This window comes from Hippopotamus amphibius, chromosome 2, assembly GCF_030028045.1.
Source record: "Hippopotamus amphibius kiboko isolate mHipAmp2 chromosome 2, mHipAmp2.hap2, whole genome shotgun sequence".
NCBI lineage: Eukaryota > Metazoa > Chordata > Mammalia > Artiodactyla > Hippopotamidae > Hippopotamus > Hippopotamus amphibius.
In genome coordinates, this window is record NC_080187.1 from 172,528,246 (window position 1) to 172,548,303 (window position 20,058).

Genomic DNA, 20,058 nt, shown 5'->3' on the forward strand with positions numbered 1-20,058 from the left:
GGGTTCTCTCTTCAAGGGTGTGGGGCCAGGGAACTATGATGCTGAACTCATGGTCAAGGTGGGGAAAGAGAAATGGACTGGGACAAGGACAAAAGAGAAGAGCAAGAGATCTTTGTATGGGGTGCTCAGATACCTTCAGAGAGGCAGAGTACTGAGGGGCCTGGTGAAGGAGAACAAGAACCTGGAGATCTTTTTCTCCTCTGCTTTGGGGGTGAACATGAACTTCCATCTGCATACAAATGTGGCGCTCCTGCCAGTCCTTTGGCAGGATAGCTCCTCTGACTGGTGTTAATGTTCCGAGGATGTAGCTGAAAGGATCTTTTAGTCCCCCTTCTGCCCAGTAGTTACCAATGGCAAGAGACTGGTCTGCAGTTCTAAGGCAGGAGAAACAACTGACTTTGATGCCATATTGCTGAGTCTAAGTGTTAGACCAACCAAGGGTGGACCTTGACAGCTGGCCCTTCACAAAGGTAAAGTAGATTGGGGCAGAGTGACAAGCTACAACTACTTCCAGTACCATATAGGGTATATTTTACGCAACATTACAGCTCAAACAGGTGCTGTGGGAAGGGGTTTCTTCAAAGAAACAGACGTACATGCAAAGGAAAGAGCCCAGACCCTCCAGACATCATGATGTTGAGGCTGTGGCATCACAGTTTCCTGGAGTCTCAGTACAAAGGGCAAGTTAACATGTCAGGGGAAGACTGGAGAAGCTGGTCACACTAAGGTCCAACTAGTTCTTCTTTCTTCCTTTGTGTAGGACCACATGCGAATCTTACTGAAGAGATAAGCATGTCTCCTCTTTCTAACAACTAAGCCTTAGACTCTTTACATGTGGCTGGATTGCCACATCCCTAGGTCAGGCCATTATTAAGTCAGACCTGCACAGGTGAGTGGCTTAGTAATTGGCCACCCTCTAGTCTCCCCCTTTACCCCTTATCCTCCACACTGGCATGATTTCCTAAGGTTTCACTCAAGTCCCATGTCTCCTCTACTAAGAAACCTTGAAGGGGTACAAGATCAAATCCACACCAGGCTGGCATTTAAGGCCCATTCTGGTCCCATCCTAATCCATCCACCACAACCTCTTTTCACGCTATTCTTAACACATCTCCCATCTCCCCTTCATCTTTTTGAATCCTATCCTTCCAAGTCTGGCTTAAGTACCACCTATTCTGAAAATCCTTCCCAGATACGAGACGAGAGAGGAGAGGCTGTGAATTTGAGAAGCAATGGGATCTAAGTAGTATTTAAGGAAATGATCCCAACCTCCTTGGCAAAGCCCTCCTGGATCCCCAACCTATACCGGCCTCTTTCACCCCTGAACTACAGCATTTACCATTTTTTTCTTTTATTTATTTTTTTAAGAACGTTTATTGAGATACAGTTAACAGACAATAAACAGCATATATTTAGAGTGTACAATTTGGTATCCCAATCTCCCAATTCATTCCCCCCCAACCCTCCCCTCTTTCCCCACTTGGTGTTCATATGTTTGTTCTCTACATCTGTGTCTCTATTTCTGCTTTGCAAACCGATTGATGTGTACTATTTTTCTATAGTCCACATATATGTGTTAATATGCGGTATTTGTTTTTCTCTTTCTGACTCATTTCACTCTGTATGACAGTCTCTAGGTCCATCCATGTCTCTAAAAATGTCCCAGTTTCATTGCTTTTTACAGCTGAGTAATATTCCATTGTATATATGTACCACATCTTTTTTATCCATTCATATGTTGATGGACATTTAGGTTGCTTCCATGTCCTGGCTATTGTAAACAGTACTGCAATGAACATTGGAGTGCATGTGTCTTTTTGAATTATGGTGTTCTTTGGGTATATGCCCAGCAGTGGGATTGCTGGGTCATATGGGAACTCCATTTTTAGTTTTGCAAGGAACCTCCATACTGTTCTCCATAGTGGCTGTATCAATTTACATTCCTACCAACAGTGCAAGAGTGTTCCCTTTTCTCCACATCCTCTCCAGCATTTACTGTTCACAGATTTTCTGATGATGCCCATTCTAACCAGTGTGAGGTGATACCTCACTGCAGTTTTGATTTGCATTTCTCTAATAATTAGTGATGTTGAGCAGCTTTTCATGCGCCTCTTGGCCATCCATATGTCTTCTTTGGAGAAATGCCTGTTTAGGTCTTCTGCCCATTTTTTGATTAGGTTGCTTGTTTTTTTTTGATATTGAGCTGGATGAACTGTTAATATATTTTGGAGATTAATCCTTTGTCTGTTGATTCATTTGCAAATATTTTCTCCCATTCTGAGGGTTGTCTTTTCGTCTTGCTTATAGTTTCCTCTGCTGTGCAGAAGCTTTGAAATTTCATTAGGTCCCACTTATTTATTTTTGTTTTTATTTCCATTACTCTAGGGGGTGGATCAAAAAAGATCTTGCTGTTATTTACGTCGAAGAGTGTTCTTCCTATGTTTTTTTCCTCTAGGAGTTTTATAGTGTCTGGCCTTACATTTAGGTCTTTAGTCCATTTGGAGTTTATTTTTGTGTTTGGTGTTATGGAGTATTCTAATTTCATTCTTTTACATGCAGCTGTCCAATTTTCCCAGCACCACTTATTGAAGAGGCTGCCTTTTCTCCAATGTATATCCTTGGCTACTTTGTCATAGATTAGTTGACCATAGTTTATCTCTGGGCTTTCCATCCTGTTCCATTGATCTATATTTCTGTTTTTGTGCCAGTACCATACTGTCTTGATCACTGTAGCCTTGTAGTATAGCTGGAAGTCGGGAAGAATCAACATTGTGAAAATGACTATACTACCCAAAGCAATTTACAGATTCAATGCAATCCCTATCAAGTTACCAATGGCATTTTTCACAGACCTAGAACAAGAAATTTTTATGATTTGTATGGAAACGCAAAAGACCCTGAATAGCCAAAGCAATCTTGAGAAGGAAAGATGGAGTTGGCGGAATCAGGCTTCCCGACTTCAGGCTATCATTGTTTTCTTCCCCCAACTCCTGCTTTACTGAGATATAATTGGCATATAAGATTGTGTAAGTTTAAGGTGTACAATATGATGATTTGAGATATGATACAATATGAGACACACACCTCTCTGTGTGTGTCTGTGTGTGTGTACTGCAAAATGTTTACTGCAATAAGATTAGTTAAATCCTTCACCTCACATAATTACCATTTTTTTGTTGTTATGGTAAGAACATTTAAGATCTACTCTCTTAGCAACTTTCAAGTATACAAGAGTATTGTTAACTGTAGTTGCCATGCTGTTCATTAGATTCCCAGAATTTATTCCTCGTATAACTGAAAGTGTGTGTACTTTTGACCAACATCTCCCTATTTTCTACAACCCCGAGCCTCTGGAAACCACCAATCTACTATCTGTTTCTGAAAGTTCAGCTTTTTTAGATTCTACATATAAATAAGATCATACAGTATTTATCTGACTTCTTTCACTTAGCATAATATCCTTAAGTTTCATCCATGTGTTAACACATAACAGGATTTCATTCTTTTTTATGGCTGAATAATGTTCCACCACATATATAACACTTTATGCATTCATCCATTGATGATGGGTATTGTTTCCATGTCTTGGCAATTCTGAATAATGCTGCAATGAACACTGGCATGCAGTTATCTCTACGAGATAGTGATTTCATTTCCTTTGGATAAATACCCAAACATGGGATTACTAGGTCATATGGTAGTTTTATTTTTGATTCTTTTTTTTTTTTTTTTGAGGAACCTCTATACTATTCTCCATAGTGACTGCACCAAATTATATTCCCACCAACAGCAACACTGATCATTTGTATCTCTCCTCTTTGAGATCTCCCTGAGTGGGACCTTGGAGCAGAGAACTAATGTAAAGTACATTGGGAACAGCTTATGGAAGGCCTTGAATGCCGTGCTGAGGAGCTGAACCTTACGGACCATTTTTAAGCAGGCAAATGATACGCTCAAGATGATGTTTTAGGAAAATCAATCTGGTGCTGCACAGAATAAATTAGAGACATAGTTTGGGCCCAGAAAAATCAGTTAGGAGAATATTTCAGTAATTCAGGAGTGAAGAGATAAGAAGCCAAAGGCAGTATCATTTGCAGTGAAAAAGAATGTGAGAAGAACTGTAGAGGGAGAATGAACAGGACTTGGCAACCTAGTGGATGTGGAGGAAAGGAAGGGGAGTTGTCAAGATGAGCCAGGGCTTCAAGCCTCTGTGACTGGAAGCACATTATTGTCATTCTTTCACGTGTTCATTTGGCAAACATGTATTAAGCACACAGTGGGAACAGGGATGAATAGTAGAGAAATGCCAATCTGTACAGAATTTTTTTTTTTTTTTTTTTTTTGCCACACCATGCAGCTTGTGGGATCTTAGTTCCCTGACCAGGGATAGAACGTGGGCCCCTGGTAGTGAAAGCGCCAAGTACTAACCATTGGACAGCCAGGGAATTCCCAAGAAATACCTGTTTTTAAAAGCTCACAATCCAGTGGGAGATAAATGTATATTTATAACCAGGTAAAATGTGAAAGTGCCTTAAGTGAAGCAGACACCATTAGTGGCAGAGTGAAAGAACCACCGTGAGAAGTCAGGAGGATTAGTTGCATTGCAGGAGTGACTGCAAAATAACACGTGTTCAATAAACAGAGGCACTCTGCATTTTTCCACACCATCCAAGTGTGAGACCCACATAAAGATCTTCTGCTTCATTACATTCTGATGGCTGGGTTTGGAAAGAGTTTCCAAATTTCAGCATTAAAAATACAACACATGCAGAGTCGGCTGGGAAGAGGAGGGGCTGAGCTGGGCATCAGAGGAAAGAAGAATTTAGATATTGATGGATGTTGCTGCTGAAATCCAACAAGGTAGGCCAGACACTGACTTCACAGAACCATAAAGCAGGAGGCAACATTTCATACATTTGCCCACTTCCTTGCTTGTTATGGTTCCCAAAAGGGTTGAAAAATGAAGGTGGGTGGAGAGAGGGAGAGACAATGAAATACAGCACATTCCTGAATAAGAGCCTGTCTTAGCAAGCTTAAGTCAGAAAACCTCTTGGTACATCTTTATGGAGCCTCAACTCTCCTCCAGGCTCTGAAATGGCAAATTACTATTGACTCAGTTATTCAGGAGCTGAATCGCAAACTCGGCCTGTGGGTTAATTGGGCCCTTGCTTTTCCTTCTTTATTCTTCTATGTGCCTTTTGGGCAATTGGTTACTTATTAGAATTTCCACCAGAGGATGGGAGTAAAGACAATATTGAAGCTTAAAAACTGGTTACTGTTAGAGAACGCGGCCAGTGTGGCGATGGATGCTATCAAACAACAAGAGGTATAGCGCTCTTATTTTGTTGCGCTTTTTAGCACAAACTACTGTGGTTTTACTAACTTCATAGGAAAATGGCCTCAGCGTAGATCATTATTTTACCCAGTATTAGAGAGTGCCCTTACACAAAATGGCAACTTCAGTCGCGTTAACAGACTGCTGAAGTAGTCGAGGTGTAAAGCGTTGCTTGGACACCGGGCAGGGCGGGGCTGATTTACCGCTATGGGCTTAGAACAGATTTTCAACCAGTCACGCCCTTCTCAAAGATGGCGGGCCCCACGTCCCTCCCTCAACCTGGACGTTGGCGATTGCTTCCTATGAATTGTAGGTTAATCTAATCCCGTGTTGCTTACGTGACCAAAGTCAATATGGCAGCCACAGCCCTTTGTCATTTAAGGGGTGTGAAACCATTTATTTCTTTCTTCCTCGCTGAAAATGATCATTCCCGTCTGGCGCCTGTGTTTGGAGGCGTGGCTGCCAGGAATTAAAATGGCTGCTTCCTGTGATAGATTTAATAGGGAGTGAAGCTGTGACGGCGAGGCGTTGCCCGGCCGTTTTTTGCTGGACGTTCTGGCAGGCAGTTCTCTTTGCCCTTACTAGACATGGCGCTCGCCAGTGTGTTGGAGAGACCGCTACCCGTGAACCGGAGCGGGTTTTTCGGACTCGGGGGTCGTGCGGATCTGCTGGACCTGGGTCCAGGGAGTCCCGGCGATGGGCTGAGCCTGGCTGCGCCCAGCTGGGGTGTCCCAGAGGAGCCGAGAATTGAAATGCTTCATGGAACCACCACCCTGGCCTTCAAGGTGCGGACCCAGTCGTAGCGCCGGGCTGAGTCCCGCGCGCCTGCGCCCTTCCCGGCCTCCCAGCCGGTCCGGAACCCGTCGTGGTCGCGGCCACGAAGCCCAGGCGGAGGCTTCGGCCTCTCACCCCAACCCCGGCGGTTTCGCTGTCTCATTGCCCCGAAAGGCCTCGGCTCTCGCTCTGGCTGGGGTGGGAGGCGGGGGGGGGGAGGGGTAAACGGGAGAAGGAGCCGGTGGCTGCTTGGGTTATTCCTAGGCGATTGCAGGTTGCTCCTGTCCAGGAAAGGGGAGGCCGCAGCAGCAGTGGCAGAGAGGAGGCTGTTGCAACCACCAAAGGTTTTGGAAACTGAGTGGCCCCGGTAGGCCAGGGTAACCGAAACGCTATGGCTTGAGGAGGAAGGTTGGTGGGAGGAAGCACTGTACTAGGAGCCAGACAATTGGGATTCCTGGCCCAGCTTTGCAATAACTAGCTAGGGTAAGTCATTCAATGTCATCCCTCAGCCATCGAGTGAAGGGAATACTGAAGGTAATCCCATGTCAAGGGATTGATGTGAAACTCTAGTGACATTAATATGTGGGATAGTATGTTGTGAAGTATAAAACGGCAGAGACAGATGTTCTGGGTTTGCATTGATGCATAAAGAAACGTCAGGATGATGTTTTTGTGGTCTGATGTGGCCTGTTTTGTGTTTCCTCTGATCTGAACAGTTTCGCCATGGAGTCATTGTTGCAGCAGACTCCCGGGCCACAGCAGGTGCCTACATTGCCTCCCAGACAGTAAAGAAGGTGATAGAGATCAACCCCTACCTGCTGGGCACCATGGCTGGGGGTGCAGCGGATTGCAGCTTTTGGGAGCGGCTGTTGGCTCGGCAATGTCGAATCTATGAGCTTCGAAACAAGGAACGCATCTCAGTAGCAGCTGCCTCCAAGCTGCTTGCCAACATGGTGTATCAGTATAAAGGCATGGGGCTGTCCATGGGCACCATGATATGTGGCTGGGATAAGAGAGGCCCTGGTGAGTTAAGCTGCAATCATGTGATTCTTGGGCTGGCACTACAGAGAGGAGGGGTTGGATGAACAGATGAATGAAAGAGCTTATGTCAGTGCTGAGGATGTGTTGATTAGTTCTCAGTCCTTTCATTTTGTTCAAGGAAGGGCTGTAAGTGTAGGAAAGGGCACGGAGGTAGATAGCTGTGTCATTGATTACTCATGTGACCTTGGGTAGGCTGCTTATTTTCTCAGCCTGTTTCATCTCCTGTTACATAGGTTCCATGAGGTAATACATGTCAAGCATGTAGTGTCTGACACATAATGTATTTCCTTCTAGTCTCTCCTGTAAAATGTAAGACCTGCAAAGGGTTGTGTTTAAGAATTAATTTGGGTAATAGATATAAAAACTCTAGTCAGTGTAATCTGATAGAAATATAATGTGAGCCACAAGTGTAATTCTACGTTTTCTAATGGATATGTTTAACAAATTTTTTTTTTTTTAATTTATCTATTTATTATTTTGACTGTCCTGGGTCTTAGTTGTGGCACATGGGATCTTCACTGCAGAATGTGGGATCTTTTTAGTTGCAGCATGCAAACTCTTAGTTGCGGCATGCATGTGGGATCTAGTTCCCTGGCCAGGAATTGAACCCGGGCCCCCTGCATTGGGAGCACAGAGTCTTACCCACTGGACCACCAGGGAAGTCCCTCTAATGGATGTATTTAAAAAGTGAAAAGAAATGGGTGAAATTAATTTTAACAGTTCTCTTAATCCAAAATGACTAAAATATTATCATTTCAGCATGTGTCATTAGCCCCTTTTCAGTTGTTCAACAGCCACATATGGCTTGGTGGCTACCATACTGGACAGCAAAACTAAGTAACTACTCAAAAGTTAGTCATTTCTCTTCCCTTTTTTCCTGTAGAGAGTCCTTGGCCTAGAAGGGCCCTTTGGGGCTCTTCTTGTTTTCTTGCTTGATATAGTCACCTAGGTCCTGTTGTCACCTCTGAAAAGAAATTCCTTAGCCTGTTTTTTTTCTAGTATGTGAAAACCTTGCCAGGAAATTCAGTCTTGTATCTGGTATCAGTTCCTCTTCAGCCAGTTTTGAATGTCCCTTTAGGCAAGCTGGGGTATAGCTAGTCACATTCTGTTTAATTTTCCCCTTTGGTGCCTGAAAATAGTTAATCTTTCCTCCTATTGTATTTTGTTTTTGTTTCATTCATTTACCTTTTTTTTTCTTCTTTTTTTTGACTGTGTGGCTTTCAGGATCCCTGACCAGTGGAAGCGTGGAGTCCTAACCACTGAACCACCAGGGAATTCCCTCATTTACCTGCTTTCTAAATGCCTAGGTTTCCTCTGTTGAACAACTGTAGGATACCCACCACTTTTTCATTTGCTTTGGAGAATATCAGTTCACTACTCAATAGAAGATGGATGAGGAGAGATTTAAAAGTGCATCTGAGAGAGGAGCTCAGCTTGTTACTTTGGAGATTGAGACACTTTTCTCTTTGAAAAGTGTGAAAGAACAGTTCCCTACATCTTGTGTGGTCTAGGGAAGCATTGTGGAAAAGTTGTTTTGAATCCTTAGCTATGGGATTGGTCCCAGGTGGTGGAAAACGGTATAAGAGAGTACAGAAACTGACTAGCAAGGAAAACCCAGGAAGCCATAGCATAACCTAAATTGTACCATCTCAAGAAGCCTTCCTGACAAGCTGTCCCATTCAGGATAAGTCAGCCTCTGGCCTCAAGCAGACTGAGAAAGGATCACAGATTACTTAATGCAAGGCTGAATGAGATGAATACTACTTTAAAGAGAACCAATAAAATGCTGAAGGAATTTGGGGGTTGGGGGGATGCTTCTGATGGGAGGAATTGGGGAGGACTCATTTTCCTGGATGTGAAAATGAGAGGAAGGAAACACAATGAACAAAAGAAGAGGAGAGAAGCTTGAAATTTTGGGGGGAGTAACTGAAAGTCTAGTTTAATTATGCAGCAGAGTAATGAGCCAGAAAGCCAGAAAGGGAAATTGGAACCAGATGGTGAGCCACCTAGGCAAGGTAGTGGCAGTGGAACTGAGGAGGGGCTCTGCGTTAGAACCATCTCAGAACCTGAAAACTGATAACAGCAGTGCTTTTCAACCTGGCTTGTATCATAATCACCTCAAGAACTTAAGAATCTAGCTCCGTGCTTATCCCCCACCCAGACCAATTGAAAAAAATACCTGGGTTAAGTCCTAGGCATCTTTTAAAAAACTTTCTAGGAATTCCTTGGTGGTCCAGTAGTTAGGACTCTGCACTTTCACTGCTGGGGCCCAGGTTTGATCCCCCGTTGGGGGAACTAAGACCTGGCAAGCCTCACACTATGGCCAAAAAAAAAGAAAAACAAAAAAAACAAAAAGAAAACTTCCTTAGGTGATTCTGATGCATAGTGAGTGTTCAGAACCACTGAAATAGGAAAAAGATTAGTGAGGCATTGACAGAATTTGAAAATACAGAAGGAAGTGGATTAGTGGGGCAGAAGAAGGATGAGTATGGTAGGTAATGGAGAACTGCTGAAAGTATTTGAGGACAGGAAATTTAAATATGAATTCGGTGACAAAGGCGTCCAGCTGGAGAGGTCCAACAGGTGGAAATAAAAAAGATGTTATTACATCCTTGTCTAAATTTTTTTCTATATCAGAGGCTGGCTAACTTTTCCATAAAGTGCCAAATATAAGTAAATATTCTAGGCTTGTAGGCTATTTAATTTTTGTCTCAACTATGTAGCTCCATTGTTTTAGCAAAAAAGTGGTCATAGACAATATATACACAAATGGCTGTGGCTATGTTCTAATAAAACTTTATAAAAATAGGTGGTTGGGGGAATTCCCTGGTGGTCTGATGGTTAGGACTCTGTGCTTTCACTGCTGAGGGCCAGGGTCTGGGGAACTAAGATCCCGCAAGCCACACAGTGCAGCCAAAAAAAAATTTTTTTTTTTAATTTAAAAAAATAGGTGGTTGGCCTGGCCACCATTGGTCTGCACCAGCACTGTCCAATAGAAATATGATGTGAGTCATACATGTAATTTTTTTTTAATTAACTAATTTATTTATTGGTTGTGTTGGGTCTTCGCTGCTGCACACGGGCTTTCTCTAGTTGCTGAGAGCAGGGGCTACTCTTCATTGTGGTGCGTGGACTTCTCACTGTAGGGGCTTCTCTTGTTGCAGAGCATGGGATTTAGGCACGGAGGCTTCAATAGTTGTGGCACATGGGCTCAGTAGTTGTGGCTCACGGGCTTAGTTGCTCCGTGACGGGCGGAATCTTCACAGAGCAGGGCTTGAACCCGTGTCCCCTGCATTGGAAGGCAGATTCTTAACCACTGCGCCACCTAGGAAGTCCCATACATGTAATTTTAAATGCTGTAGTAGCCACATTTTTTTTTAACTTATTAATTTGGCTCCAGGAGGTTTTAGTTGCGGCATGTGGGCTTCTCTGTAGTTGTGACCCACAGGCTCAGTAGTTGCAGTGCTTGGGCTTAGTTGCCCCGAGGCATGTGGGATCTTAGTTCCCGGATCAGGGATCGAATCTGAGTCCAGTGCATTAGAAGGCAGATTCTTAACCACTGGACCACCAGGGAAGTCCTGCCACATTTTTTAAATTAAAAATAAAAAGCAAAATTAGTATCAATAATAATTTTATTTAACGCAGTAGATCCAGCATGTAGTATTAGCTTCATTTCAAATGCTCAGTGGTCACATGTGGCTAGTGCTACCATACTAGACAGTGCAGGTCTTTACAATATGATTTAGAATTCTAGACTTTATTTTCTTACTGTGTGATGTATGCCTTGTCCCCCAGATACTCTAAACTCTGAGGGTTAGGATTGCCTTTTTATTTCCTTCATTTTTTGGCCACACTGCTTGGCATATGGGATCCTATTTCTCCAACCAGGAATCAAACCTGTACCTCCTACATTGGAAGTGTGGAGTCTTAACCACAGGACTGCCAGAGAAGTCCCAGGATTGTCTTAAACATTACCTCCCACAGTGCCTGAAGTTCTGTGCTTGAAACCTAAGTCATTTGAATTATGCTTGCTTTTTGGTTGTTCAGAGAAGACAGGGCAGTTATTGTAATGTGAGGTGTGATGGGATGGTATGTGTAGAATCCTGAAGTCTTAATATTTAATTTGATTTCTTCACCTTATTTTTTTAAGTAATTTTATAGAAGTGCTATTTTCTTGTATTTCTGCTGGTCTCCCCTGGATTTCAAGAGGAATGGAGAACTGTTGTCTTGGAGGATGAATTAGATGTCAAAAGGGCAATCATTTTTTCTTACTAGCCTCATCTCTCTTTCCAGGCCTCTACTACGTGGACAGTGAAGGAAACCGGATTTCAGGGGCCACCTTCTCTGTAGGTTCTGGCTCTGTGTATGCTTATGGGGTCATGGATCGAGGTTACTCCTATGACCTGGAGGTGGAAGAGGCCTATGATCTGGCCCGTCGAGCCATCTATCAAGCCACCTACAGAGATGCCTACTCAGGAGGTTCGGTCAACCTCTACCATGTCCGGGAGGATGGCTGGATTCGAGTCTCCAGTGACAATGTAGCTGATCTACATGACACGTATAGTGGATCTACCCCCTGAAGGAGGGCATATATGGCTGCTTGCGTTTCTTGGGGTGACTTGTTGGTAATATGGGTACAGCTCCCCATCGTCTAGTGGAGGGGTCCCCGATTGTATCCATCATTTTGTTAAATCTCTGGTTCATTGACCTCCATGTGTTACCAGTTGTTAACGAGCTACTGCAGAGGTAATTATTTGCTTTACTTTCTTGGATGTTAACATTACACTACTTGACCTCAGCCTGCGTGGTGTCTTTTCTCCACACTATCCCTCCTCCAAGCACTTTACAGTCAAATAAGCCGGGACAGTGGGAGGGAAGTGACTGTAATTACAGAAAACGGTGGTGTGAAGACATTGTCTAGTGAATACATTAACGACCCCACTCGTGAAGCTAATAACAAAGGAGAAGAAGAGAAGGGGCAGGGAGGAGGGAGAGACTTCCTGATTCCGTTTGCAAAGAGATGAAAAGTTGATGAGGTGGAAAGATGCACAGGGCTGTACCAGGCGGAGCTGCAGAGGAAAAAGCTCTCCTCCTGTGGTGGGGGCGGGGAGGCTGATGCTGTATGCAGAGCACAGAGGTGAAGAGGGTAAACCAGTTGGGAAGGGGAGACTTTGACCCTGGGAAAAGAGAGGACAAAGAGGTGTGTGTGAAAACAGTGGCGACCACCAGCATGGTGATCCCTGTCCTGGCGCTCTCGTGTGTGTCTGTGTGGGAGACGGAGACGATGGTGGACTTACAGCCTCCTGGGCAGGAAGCAGCACAAAAATTTCACTGGAACGTGTGGGTGGAGGAGAGGCCCTGCTGAGAGCAGAGCGATGGTGCTGATTTATCACACCCGGCACTGAGGGGCTTCTCAAGCTGTGGTGGCGGCAGATGGCAAGGCCTTCTGTTAAGGAGAAGACATAGACGCAGGGGAGACAGAGGAGGTTGATGGGAGAAACCTTTAAGAAATGGGAGAGGAGGGCACAGACACTGCTTTGTATTAGTTGGCAAGAAGGAGGAAAGTGGTCGGTGAGGATGGCGACGCAGTTGTCTTCTGAGGCCAAGGGGCTGGGACGGAGCACCCCCAGGAGCAGAGGGGTAACGCTTCTCCTCCCCCATGCTGCATGCTGCAGCCACCTTCCCTGCTTGCACCTTCCCGCCCCTTCCGCCCCGCGCAGTCTCCCTATTGATTGATGAGGGCTGTCGGCCAGGACCCAATCGAGGCTTGTTAATTGCATTTGTCAAATGCATGGAAATTGGGAATTAGTGAGACCAGAGAAGGGAGTTTGGAAAACAAATGACTCTCATGCCTAAGGAGAATCATTTTGCTGAAAAGCGCCTCCAGAGCCCCTGGAGCCGAGGAGCTGCCAGCATGGACCTAGACCTGCTCTAGTCAGAGCAGGCAGGAGCCACGCTGCAGCTCCCTGCACTACAGCTCCCTTCTGCACAGCCGTCCACAGATGCTTAGCTGCGAGAGGCACAGACACAGTTGTCTTCCTCTCAGGACAGTGGTTTGCAGACCTTTTGCAAAATTAGAACTCTTTTTAAAAAGTGAACTCTTAGGAGAAATCCCAGCCCCTGAAAGAAATCAAATCAGATTGAAATATCGTTGAAGGGTCCAGCGCGTCAACCATTGATCTTCCCCCTCCAGCCACTTCCCACACTGCCCCCCTCCCCCCCCCCCCGCCCCCCTCATACTCCCTGGCACTTCTTGGAACCCCAAGGAACACAATTTGAAAATAACTACCCTGGGAAATAACCCTGAGGGTGAAAAGAGAGTTGAAGCTTGGAATTCTTTTACATTGACCCTAGAGAGCATAAGACTCCCTAGGCTTTTAGCTCATGGAAGAAAGTTCAGTCTGAAGAGAAGACGTAGTCTTGAAGTAATGCTGCCCTTTCCCGGTTTTCATCTCACACCTGACTTGGCAGTGGTCTAGCTGTTCATTATAAACACCTATTCTGCACTGGCTTAGTCCTTATGCTCAGGCAAAAAAACCCAGATCCTAGAGACCCATGTTCTGGCATATCCCTGTTTCTCTGCCTTCCTGGATTTTGGATAAAAGGAAGACTGGCTTAATAGAAGAGAGCAATTTGTGGTAGGTTTTCTGGAAAGAAAGTAGAGCAGAGGTAGAGGTAAACTACAAGTCTCTAGGTCCAGTGACACCCACTCTGCGATCTCGGTTTCTTGCTGCTGGTACTGGTGGGCGGTTGGCTTTGCAGTGATGTGTGTCTCTGCTTGTGTGGGGATGATGGATGCTGCATAGTGTTGGAGAGATGCTGCTGAGTGGAGTGTACCAGTTCAGGGACTCCCATCAGATTCATTTCCCAGTGCAGTCCTCTTGACAAAGGATGATGGAAAAGAAATTGCCTTAAATAGCTGGAAGATTAATTTCTCTCGGCAGTTCCCAGGCATCCAAGGGCCAGGGCTTTATAAGTGATGTCTGACAATCTCTCCTCCTTCCACAGATAGCTCAGTAACACCAAAATCTGATTCCTCAGGGTAGGTGATGGGACTAATCTGATTAAATAGGGAGCAAAGCACTCCTAGAGCCCCTCACTTTCTCTTGCTGGCAGGGAATGCTGTGAGGTTGAAGACATGTGCCTTATAGCATCTCCCCACCAGGCAAAGGAGGGCTGTGGGGGCAGCGGTGCCCCGTGGGGTGAGTAGAATGTTCATAAGGGAAGGTGAAAAGGTAGGCAAGGACATGGGGAGGAGGCAGGAAGGGCACAGTTAAATCAGGGACTGAAGCATAATAGTTACTGAGTGTTCCCTCTTTAGGCAAAACCAGAAGGTCAGTGTCTCTTGATATCCTCCTCAGCTAGCAAATGAGAAAACTGTCAAAGCCATTTGGGGAGTGGAAAGTTACATCCTTTGAGGGGAAATAAAACAACTGATTTATTCTGGTCCACGGGTTCTATGTGGTCTGTCGGGGAAGAGAAGCAAGAGGTGGGGTAGAAAAGGAGTAAGGTGAGAAAAGGTGGAGGGAAACTTGGGGAGCATTTCCCTAGTCTTAGAAGAAGGAAGGAGGCTGGTTGGGTCAATGATGAATCTACATGAGCGTATGTAATTTGATGAGTACAGTTAGGTGTTTCATTTTCTGTTAGTTTTGATTGTTTTGTTAACAGCCCCTCCTGCCAGGGCTCTAGCAGTAGATTAGATGCTTTGAAACTGACCAGCAGCAGTGACCTCAAGACAGGCTTAAGAGCTTTATGATTTAAAACATACGTATATTGCAGCCAAGCATCTTTGCTGTTTTCTTTTTTTTTGTTCTTTCTCTTGTTTGCTTTTTAAATTCTAGTTTCCCTTTAGGAAGCCAGCATCATACTGGGAAAGCTTTAATGATGGCGGGCAAGACGAGAGAGCGAACCCAGCAGTCAGAGCCGCCCTGCTCAGCAGCCGCTGCCAGCCCCCGCCTGAGCCAGGCCGCCCCTCCACCCCCGCGTCAGCCCACTGTCCGCATCCCCACAGTGCACCCCAGGCCTGGCCTCAGAGCCAAGTTCTTGCTTCTCAGGGCTATGCCCCACTGAAGCATCTCAATAAAAACCATTTCTAAAATGTCCCATTCGCAGTTGTTAATGGGTCAGGCAGAAGAAATTCTACCCACGTCAGCTTCTTGGGTTTATTTAACCCAACTCATTTCTCCCTGAAGCTCTGCCTGTGGGTTAGGTGCCAAGCCTCACTTGGCGCTTAACCCTTTATAATCCAGACTTAGCTGTCATCAGCCATGAAGAGCTGAAGCAGTTTCTTTGAAAGGAAATTAGATAGCCTGGGTTCAGCCCCTTCTGGTGCCTGCCCTGTATCCGCCCCCCGCCTCCTCTCCGGCTGCCCCTTCTCTCTGTCCTCCCTCTGCTTGATTCCATGTTTTCTCTCTGCTCTCACTTTATAAAAATTCCATTCTCTTTCCTCCACAGAATTTAAATAATTAATCAATCAATAAACCAAGGGCTGCTTATGGATGTTAATGTAACAAGAAAAGGTTATCACTAGCTTCAGGGTACCCAAAAAGCTGGTATTACAGAAGGAAACACAGATGGAATGTGAGAAAGTGAGCTAGAGAAAACAAGAGACAAATGAGAGACAGAAACAGAAAAGCGACTCCTGGACAGCAAGAGTGAGATTGAGCAAAGAGGAGAGGGAGACGGGGACGTGGCAGAGAAGATGGATGGAGACATTGATGGGCAGAGCTGGACTGTGAATGGGGGGTCAGGGAGTGGGAAGGGAGACTCAGAAGGACAGTGACAGAGAGAGTGGGCAGAGAAACAGGGAGGAAGGAAGCGGCGAGAAGCTAATGCACAGTGAAACATGTCCCCCTGGAGACAGATAATTTCTCCAGCCATACATAATGAACACGTGCCTCTGCGTACTGCCCCTGTACTGTCACAGTCACTTACATTCTGCAAGAATCTCTCTATGTCTACACTGCTTGTGCAAGGTTGGAAAGGTTTGAGCTCTCTCCTTTGCAATCCAGGCAGGAAGACAGAAAAGTAGAAACCGCTCTCATAAGAGGAGCAGGGTAAGTGAGGTAGGATCACAGATTCAGTACCTTTTAGCATTTTATTTTTAGGCTCACAAAAAGGTCCTCTCTCCCCTCACCTTCATACCCCTGGCCACACACCTCACACATACATGCCCTCAGGTCAGGACCAAGGCTGTTCAAATGGCGAGAGGGGGGCCGCAAGCTCCCAGGAGACAGGAATAGCAGGTGCTTCCAGTAAGAAGGACGTAAGTAGGTCCATGTAGGAATGTGTGTAGCCCACAAGGGACCAAAGTCAACGGGATATTTTTGCACATACTGCAGCTCTTTTCCCAGCCTAGCCTCAATACCATCACTATCCCAGGGACATCAGACATTCTTAGCTTCCCCATGCGTAGCGTTTCACAGAAAACATCGACCCTTTTCTAACGGCAGCTCACCTGGAGTGGTGATGTGCATTATTGTCTGATTGGAGCGAAGCCACTGAGCAGCAGGGTTCTGTGGGAGGTTCACAATCCCTATGTTTCCCTTGAGTCTGCACTCAAAGCTTAATCTTAGAAAAGAAAGCAATGGAGTATTTTAAACCAGAACAATAGATTAAGCATAGTCCCACATCTCTGAGTACCTCCCAAAGAGGGACAATGCGCATAAAGGTGGATGTGCCTTGAGTCAGCAGAGCCGAGGTGTGGTCCTCAGCTGCATGGGCTATATCCAAGAGCATCTATGTAAGGTCACTGATTGTTTTATGATATCTGTCTTCCTTTTCAGTTAAACACTTAACTCTACTACACTTTTTGTTTATTCCTCAATGTCTAACGTGGTGCAGGCTACTCAGTAGAGAGAAAGATGTATTTTTAGTGAATAAATGAATGAGTGAAGGATATCACTACGGTGTCTTAATGCCAGTGATTCTTACCCTTCTCCCTATTATTGTTGAATTTCAAGATGCCGTTTGCTCCTCTGAAACGTACTATGAAACGTTATATTAATTTTAAAATTAAGACAAATTAAAATTACTTGCTTTATGAGTCTTTAAAAATTTTTGCCACCCCCTGCTTATGACTACAACTAGGTGTCATAAAAGCAGTTTTGAGAAGCATTCCTGCCCATCCCCACCTTGCCTGGATTCTGCAGTCCTGCTGTTTTTCTCTTCAAATGGCAGGATTAGTTTCACACAAAATACGATCAGCCCCTGAAGAACTGAGCTCCAGGTGTAATTCTGTAGGTTATCTTCCTTAGCATATTTTGTTTTATTTCGCTTTCTTTTCAATCCATGGACAGAGGCTTAGCCAATACCCAAGCCTGGTTCCTGGCATGAGTGACTTGCTCTTTACAAGGGAAGGACTAATGGTGAAAGAGCGGAAGTTGTATCACTAAGCCCCACACCCAAAAATGGAGACAAGCCACCGTTCTTTGGGTTTTTGTTTCCTTCAAAATCTAGAATTGTTGCCACTTGTTTTTCTTCCACATGTTTAAGCAAAATGCTTTGACATCCTGGGTGATGTTCATTAACATGTGCTTTGGAATTTTCTGAAGCATTATACTGGAGTCCTAAAATAAATCAGAGAATCCCAGAGTCCTTGAGACCATAACTTTGTCTTGAGAAAGAACTGAATTTAAATATCTTTTTTCAAATTTATTTATTTATTTATTTTGGCTGCACTGGGTCTTCCTTGTGGCACACGGGCTTCTCTAGTTGTGGCACGCAGGCTCATAGTTGCGGTGCATGGGCTTAGTTGCGGCATGTGGGATCTTAGTTCCCTGGCCAGAGATCGAACTGGGGTCCCCTACATTGGGAGCATGGAGTCTTAACCACTGGACCACCAGGGAAGTCCCCTGAATCTAAATATCTAAAGCAAAAAATGTTTCTATTTTTAAAAAATTTTGAAATGCTTGAAAGCTTCAGAAAAGTTGAAAGAATAGTACAGTGAATACCCACTTACCCTTCACTAATTATCACTTTGCCACTTACTTATTAATATTTATTTTACTGAATCATTTGAAAAAATAAATTACAGAGATGATATGTTACCCCTAAATATGTCTCCTAAGAACTGAAATATTCCCTTACAAAACCATAATACTGTTTTCACACCAAGATAATTTAATACTACTATGATGGTATTATCCAATATCCTGTCTGTATTCAGATTCACCAATGGTCCCAGTAATGTCCATTATATATTTTTCTCCTGATCCAGGATTCAATCAGAGCTCACACATCACATTTAATTGTCATGTCTTTTCGGTTGCCTTTAATTTAGGATAGTGCCTATTTGTATGTGAGTCTCATGACATTTATACTTTGAAGAGCACAGAACATCATATGTCCTGTACAATCTGGATTTGTCTGATTCTTTCCTCATGATTAGATTCAGGTTAAACATTTTTAGCAAGAATATTGCCTAGATGATATTGTATACTTTCCATTGCACTGCGTTGGAGGCAAATAATGTCATTTCGTTGCCTTATAGGTGATGCTGAAGTTTTCCTGCTAGGTTTCTCCATTATCAAGGTACACTTGCCCTTTGCAATTAATTAGTAAACTAATAATAAGTAGAGTGATTATTTGAAATCATGGGAATATCCACTGATGATCCTTCCTGAATCAATTTTTGCATTGGTGGTTGCAAATATTGGTTTTTCAAATTCAGTCTTTTCTTCTACCTATATCAGCTGGCATCTTTCTTTTCCTCTTCCTCCTTTTACTTTGCATTTACCTATCTTTAATTTTTTATTTTTACATTTTAATTTATTTGTATTTATTCATTTTTTGCATCTTTAAAGAAAAACTTCCAAGCTGTTTATACAATTTATTTTGCATTTAATAATTCATCATATCAATAACTTTTTTCTTTAAAAAATATTTATTGATTTATTTGGCTGCATTGGGTCTTAGTTGCCACGCATGGGCACTTGGTTGTGGCGCATGGGCTTCTCTCTAGTTGCGGGCTCTAGAGCGTGCAGGTTTAGTTGCCCCACCATGTGGGATCTTAGTTTCCCAACCAGGGGTCATACCCAAGTCCCCTGCATTGGAAGGCAGATTCTTAACCACTGGACCACCAGGGAAGTCCCATAACTGTTTTCTTTTAAAATCTAATCAGCCCTCACTCCTGTTACAGCATAAACTCCTTTCTTCACTCTTCCTTGAGTATTATTCCCTGCTGCCTGCCTCTCTTCCTTCTCTTTTCCTTTGTATTATCTTCCACCTTTGTGTAACCTCTCTCATTTCTCCAAATCTCAACTCTCTCAGACACTTCCCTCTCCATTGTCTCTGAGGACACAGTCCCAACTGGCTCTGGGATTTCCTTCCACTACTGTTCTAAAATGCTCTCGGGTGTGGTAATGAAGGACTGTCAGAAACAGCTTCCTGGCCTCTTGCCAGGGGAAGTTAGATTTCACTGTATGGAGAGGTCCCTTTGGGATCTCACTGAACAGAAACAGCTTAAAATACTAAAGAGATCTGCTTGATTCAAAGCTGAATAAGTAGCTTTTCCTCAATTGACAAGTCATCTGTGAAGTTTAACATTTGAAATCTCAAATGCTCTAGTATTTTAAATTGTAATTAGGTGAAAAATGTACATTTTCTCCCTATTCTCGTTACCTAAGAGCACAAAAGTGGTTTACTCAAACTTTCTACCAAAGATTCCCCGCAACCATAAGGAAAAAAAAAAGGAAACGACGGGACTTCCCTGGTGGCTCCAGTGTTTAGGACTCCGTGCTTCCACTGCAGGGGGCACAGGTTCCACATGGCACAGTGAAAGAAGGAAGGAAAGAAAGGAAGGAAGGAAGGAAGGAAAAAAGAGAAAGAAAGAAAGGAAGAGAGAGAGAGAGAGAGAAAGAAAAGGAAAGAAAGGAAGGGAAAGAAAGAAAGAAAGAAAAAGAAAGAAA

At 44.1% G+C, this 20,058-nt stretch overlaps 1 protein-coding gene across 2 annotated transcripts; it reads left to right on the forward strand.

Annotated features, from left to right (window-relative positions):
• Positions 1-5,567: 5,567 nt before the first annotated feature.
• Positions 5,568-11,952, forward strand: PSMB5 (proteasome 20S subunit beta 5). Of its 2 annotated transcripts, none has more exons than XM_057724815.1 (3): positions 5,568-6,120; positions 6,826-7,132; positions 11,444-11,952. In XM_057724815.1, exons 1-3 carry the CDS (start codon positions 5,923-5,925, stop codon positions 11,728-11,730), a joined length of 792 nt encoding a protein of 263 aa, XP_057580798.1. In that variant the 5' UTR covers positions 5,568-5,922; the 3' UTR covers positions 11,731-11,952. The 2 variants fall into 2 exon arrangements, with proteins under 2 accessions (XP_057580798.1, XP_057580799.1); XM_057724816.1 differs by lacking the exon at positions 5,568-6,120 and adding an exon at positions 6,326-6,476.
• Positions 11,953-20,058: the final 8,106 nt, after the last annotated feature.

Bases quoted from the DNA above. Each gene is read 5' to 3' on its own strand.
- PSMB5 (XM_057724815.1), top strand. From the start codon at position 5,923: ATGGCGCTCGCCAGTGTGTTGGAGAGACCGCTACCCGTGAACCGGAGC. The intron at 6,121-6,825 runs GTGCGGACCCAG...TGATCTGAACAG, and splicing joins CCACCACCCTGGCCTTCAAG to TTTCGCCATGGAGTCATTGT. The intron at 7,133-11,443 runs GTGAGTTAAGCT...CTCTCTTTCCAG, and splicing joins CTGGGATAAGAGAGGCCCTG to GCCTCTACTACGTGGACAGT.